This window comes from Manis pentadactyla, chromosome 17 (assembly GCF_030020395.1).
Source record: "Manis pentadactyla isolate mManPen7 chromosome 17, mManPen7.hap1, whole genome shotgun sequence".
Lineage (NCBI taxonomy): Eukaryota > Metazoa > Chordata > Mammalia > Pholidota > Manidae > Manis > Manis pentadactyla.
The window spans coordinates 6,262,462-6,268,340 of record NC_080035.1 but is presented as its reverse complement, the minus strand read 5'-3'; the positions used below and the strand labels follow the sequence as shown (position 1 = coordinate 6,268,340).

At 46.7% G+C, this 5,879-nt stretch overlaps 1 protein-coding gene across 1 annotated transcript; it reads left to right on the top strand.

Moving 5' to 3' along the window:
* The first annotated feature begins 1,498 nt into the window (after positions 1-1,498).
* On the top strand, positions 1,499-3,071 carry ARL11 (ADP ribosylation factor like GTPase 11). The gene is made up of 2 exons (XM_036932556.2): positions 1,499-1,603; positions 1,805-3,071. The coding sequence occupies exon 2, from the start codon at positions 2,304-2,306 to the stop codon at positions 2,697-2,699; it is 396 nt and encodes a 131-aa protein (XP_036788451.2). The 5' UTR covers positions 1,499-1,603; positions 1,805-2,303; the 3' UTR covers positions 2,700-3,071.
* Positions 3,072-5,879: the final 2,808 nt, after the last annotated feature.

Here is a 5,879-nt window from a genome sequence, read left to right as displayed (position 1 = left end):
GGACAGCAGGGATTGCTAGTATTTCTCCAGCAATTTTCAGGGGAAAAAAGCTCTGATTCCAGCACTCTCTTCCTTTGGACCTATCTGTAGAAAGGAGAAAAGAAAGCATGGTTTCTCTGAACCATGGAGTTCTACTTGGTGGCCCTCTTCAGGAAAAAATTGTGAGAATGTTTGATATCTTGATCTGGGTGATGGGTACATGAGCGTACACAGATGTCAAAATTCATGGAGCTATATACTGAGATGTGTACATTTTACTGTATGTACTAAAAAAAGAGAAACAGAAGATAGTAATCACCAGTAATCCCTTAAAACCCACCAACTTTCCACTGTTGCCAAACAGCCTGTCTGCACGGTTCTCATGCTTGATTCACTTGGGACCCTGTGTACCCACCATGCCTCCTCCTTCCCCTGCTGCCATTTCTTGTTAGAAATGTAAGAAGCATCATTCTGACTTATAAATCCTTTCTTTGTGAGTGCAGTGAAAGTGCCTGGATCCTCCAGGCCTTGCTACCTGTATAAGAATCACCAAAGGATACTTCTAAGCCCACACTCTGAACCAGGGGGCTCTCCTCCATGGCCTCCTTGGCAAGTCCTAAGTTTTTGTGGGCAGTAAAGATGGGGTCCAAGACCCTTTCCTCTCCTTCATCAATGAGTCCAGCAGAGCCCCTCTTCTTTATTACAGTTCTAGAAGCTGTGGTCACAGGCTTCAAAGGTGCTGGGTCCCTTGCCCATCACTCCTTTGCTTTGGATGACTCCCCTTCTTTATTCCAGGGCACTAACCTGGGACTGGGTGCCCCATTATGGTCTAAGTACTTGCTGTGCCTTTATTTATTCAATCCGCCCAACAGCCCTGTAAGTTAGGTACAGTTTTTATAATCATCATTCCCATTTTACAGGCAAAGAAAACTAAGGCAGAGAGAAATTCAGGAACATGCTTAAGGTGACATGGCAGATAAGTAGTGAAGGCCAAGTGTGCCCCCAGGTGGTCCCAGATCAAAGCCCGAACTGTTATGTCTGCTCTTCACTGCCTCCCTGGACAGGGGGCCTTCTAAAGCTCCCCACATGAGAATGTCCAATGAAAAGCTCCCCTCCTTCTTGAGCTAAAAGATGCAGCTGGGGTGTACAGAGGTAACTCAGGCCAGAGTAGAACTTGGGTCATATTCAGTGCAATTCCTATTTACCTGGCTCTCATGTTCTCCAGATTATACAGGACTGTAGCATTGGGAAAGGTTCCTTTATTTCCAGCTGAACCTGGGAACAGCTCTGAGTGTGGCTCCTCCTTTGCACACAGAGTCTGAGCTGCTAAGAAACAGGAGTTGGTGTTGGGCCTTGCTCACCCAGAGCTGAAGGGCTGGGAACATCTTTGTGGTGCACCCTCAGCAGCAGGACAGCTGGGGGAGCCCCAGCACTGTGAGAGGGGCTGTGGGTCCTGCCCTATCCCCAACCACCTGGGAAAAGGAAGCAGAAAAAAGGAGAAATGGCAACAGTCTCTACACTTCCTTCCCATCTCGTTCTCAGGACATTAATGACTAGCAGAAAGCTGCGTGGGAGAGGAGAGCCACAGAGGAGGTGATTTTGGCCACAGTCTAATAACACTGAGGTAACTTTGGTTTTCGCTCTTCTACCCCTGGCATGAGGAACAAAGAGAGGCAGTTTTATTTTCCTCCAGGAGCAGCTGAACTATATGCTGGGGGGCGAGGTGTTTCTCCTGTGCCAGCCAGGTTGCTCCCAACTAGTCACTTGCTCTGACTAGTAAATTTGTCACCAGTCAACAATATTTATAAATAGCCATTGTTTACAGGACACAGTGCTAATTCTGTGGGGAGTTCCAAAAGCAGAAGTTATTATGAGTCAGAGTGTCCTCTTCACTTGGTGCACTGAGCCCAAGACAGCTTCCATTTCGGGGTTTCAGCTTACGGGAGGAAAACAGGCTAGACGCCACAGACCAGCAAGAACTGAAGACATCTTTCAATCATTTCTGCTGATCTAGGTATGTCTAACTGGAACTTCGCTTCGCCCCTTTGCTTTAACTGCCAAGGAACATGAGCCCACATCCTGGGTTTTCCAGGGGACTCTATCCCTTCTCTGAAGCAGCCCCCCCACTCCCCATAGGTCAGCTGATGGTGACTCACACAGCCTTACTTCCTGGCCCTTTCAGAAGGCAGACCCATGTTTGAAACCTGACACTGTAAAGACACTTCCCATTTTTGGAGTAGAAGCTCTTCGTCCATGTGCCTGCATGGATTTGTGTTCCTTCAGAAGAGAATGGCCTTCACCCCTAGGGCTTAGCAGAGGCTGCCATGGATTCTGTGAATTCCCGAGTTCACAAGGCAGAAGCCCAGGTGGTGGTGATGGGCCTCAACTCAGCCGGCAAGACAATGCTCCTGTACAGATGGAAGGGCCACCAGCTGGTGAAGACCCTGCCCGCTATTGGTTTCAATGTGGAACCTCTCGAAGCCCTGGGGCATGTGTCTCTGACTCTCTGGGATGTCGGGGAACAGACCCAGCTCAGGGCCAGCTGGAAGGACTACCTGGAAGGTGCAGAAATTCTTGTGTACGTGCTGGATAGGACAGACAGAACTCACTTGCCCAAGGCAGTGTCTGAGCTCACAGAAGTCCTGCCCAAACCCAACATGGCCAGCGTCCCTCTCTTGGTGCTGGCCAACAAGCACGAGGCACCTGATACTCTGCTGTAGCCTGCTATCAGAGACAGGCTGGGCCTCAAGAGATTACAGGACAGCTGCTGGGAGCTCCAGGCCGGCAGCACTCTCACTGGTGCAGAGCTACCTGAGGCCCTGAGGACCTGAGGAGCCTCCTGAAATCCTGCAGCTGCTGTGTCCTCAGGTGAGGGCAGGTGGGGCAGGATGTGGGGAGAGCGAGGTTTACCTGGACAGAGCTTACCTTTGCTCATACAAACTGCAATATGCAGCCTTGAGAATCTTAAGCTCACTTTAGCAAGAAATCCTTTTGTGCTTGAACAGGGTATTTTCCTCTTGGGACTTACTCTCACCAGTGTTTCTGTTCAAAATCAAGTATTCTTTGAATAATTATATATTAAGGAAAAAAGATACTTCAACTTACTTTATTTAATAACTCATTACTAAGTGTGAATTGAGCGATTGTAATAATAGAGCAAGTAGTTCCATAATCATTAAGGCCTAAATTCAGAGGGGAAGAGGTTTCAAAATAAAACCAGAATATCATCTGGACATGGTCACAATCTTACAAGTGATTTTCCCTGGTAGCCCATGGGTATGTGCCATGATCACCCTGAGTGCAAGCAGCCAGGATGAACAGAACTGAGGAGGCCTCTCTGCTCCTAGGATCTTAGGTTTAGATGTTCACCGAGGTGCTCAGCCCTGGACGAGAGGCCAGGCATTCAGCCCTCCAAGACTCGTCTTACTCTCGGGCCTTAACTAGCTCTTCTCTGCCTTGTTGTCATCCTGTGTTGGGTTTTTTCTAAAACTCTTTGTTTTTTCGTTCTTTTTTTCTCCTTCTTATAACATATATCTTTCCTTAAAGATCATGTTAATGATTTCATTCATTGATCCATTTACCTAATCAAAAAATATGAACAGTATTGAGTCTGGGCCATGAGCTATAAGTTCTGAACCAGGCCCTTTAGATGGGGGGAGGGGGTGTCTGTGTGAATTTTGAAGATATATGTAACAGCAGTGCTTCTTTCTCATTACTAATTGTAAAAAACAAAATTGAACACAGCATCCTAGAGGGGCTTTCAGGTGATCTTTACCTAGAATCCATGAAGCAGCTGAAATTATTTGCAAAATGTTATGCTTTAAGCCATTTCTCTAAGGAAGAAGATCCACCCTTTCATTAGACTTTCAAAGGCATCTGTGACTCCCAAAACTTAAGAATCACTGGTCTGGTCTCATCCTTCATCTCAACCCAGGGGTACTGTCTATAATCTGAGCATATTAATGGAAAGCAGCTTATATTTGATACCTATTCTCTTGTTAAACATCTCTAAATATTGGATATTGCTGGGAGCTCCAGACCTGCAGCGCTCTCACTGGTGCAGGGCTGCCAGAGGCCCTGAGGACCCTGAGGAGCCTCCTGAAATCCTGCAGCTGCTGTGTCCTCAGGTGAGGGCAGGTGGGGCAGGATGTGCGGAGAGCAAGGTTTACCTGGACAGAGCTTACCTTTGCTCATACAAACTGCAATATGCAGCCTTGAGAATTTTAAGCTCACTTTAGCAAGAAATCCTTCTGTGCTTGAGCATCAAAGAGATGCCCCTTCTTTAAAAATTGATTGGAAAATGCTGCCCACCAGCTCAAGGAGGTATGAGGAAGCACATGATCTATCTTGGGATCTGGGTGCAAAGGAAAAATAAAAAAATCACCTGTCAGAAATTGAATTCCTAGAACCTGTTCTGTGAATGGGCACAGAGTCCAGACTTTCACATGTTGCTGCTTTTTAATGTGAGCTCATCTTCAGCAGGATTTGTTTTTCCTGTGTGATTCCCATGTGCTGGGTTGTGACAATGTTTCTAACACCGAGTGGTTTCACATTTATGTCCACTAGGCTCCTGGAAGCTTCCTTTGCTTCAGACCAAATAATATGTATTATTGGATATTGCTTGTGTTAGACATAGGAAAGATGCAAAGGTGAAAGAGGGCCTCTGGCTTATTGGAGCTCTGGTTGGGGAAGCAGTAGGACATAAATCCCATAAAAATGCAGATAGAGACTCAACTCAGCAATTGTTTATTGAGCATGTACTGGAGCTAGGTTCTGTGCCCTATGCTTTGCATACATTATGTCTAATGCTCCCAACTCTGCAAAGTAAGTATCATTCTCATTTTATATAACTAGAATCTGAGGCTTAAAGAGGTTGTGACTTGCTTGAGGCACAGAGCTATTCAGCGACATATCTGGAATTTGAAACTAGATATGTGTAGCCCTAATGATGCCTGTTATTATTCCACAACATCATGCTTCTAGGAGGTTTGAGCTACAGCTGACCTCCAATCAGCAGATGTGATGGGGAAGCAGTCCATTCAGAGGGAGGAAGCTGCTTGGAAGGGCGGAGGTGAGAGCAGGAAAGATAAGTAAGCGCAGTGGCCAAAACAGGAGGCTGGTAACGAGTGGGTGAGGGGGACATATTACAATGGGAAACACAACTGGGAAGAAAGTTTAAGTCCATGCTGGGGAACACTTCGACTTTCATAATCAGGAATTTGGTTTGGGGGAAGCGAAATGATCAGACTTGCCATTTCATAGAATAACTCAGTGGCAGTGGTGGAGGGTGGAATAAAGAGAAGGGGGACACTGGAGACAGGAAGGCAGGGAGACCAGCTAGATGACCGTCACAGGGACAGAGGGAGGAGAGGAAGGGAGATGAGAGCATTGAGACCCATTGTTAAGGGGATTAGCAGTCTTAAAAGACATCTATAGATCAAACAGTGGAAAGAACCACATACACCTAGAAGGGAAGATTTTGGGGAGAGGAACCTGGCAGAACTGAGACAGAGGAAGAATTTCAAGAGAGCTCAAGATTTTGAGGTATGTGACAGGAGGGACTGGGATCCCTGAGGAGGAGGACACAGCAGGAGCAAGCAGAAACAGGGCTTTGGAAATGCTGGTATGAATGTGTTTATAGCTTCTTTCAGGTTGTTCCAGTGTCTGCAGTCCTTGAAGGGCCAAGTACCGTGCTGGGTCTATCTGCTGGGTCCCGCACACACAAGCTCGTTTCTTCACATGCTGCTGCTTTTTAATGTGAGCTCATCTTCAGCAGGATTTGTTTTTCTTGTGTGATTCCCATGTGCTGGGTTATGACAATGTTCCTCCACCAACCCCGGGCTTCCAGCCTATTCTTGGCTGCTTAGGCTGTGCTTTCTCTTTTCATTTCTGCCATGTGA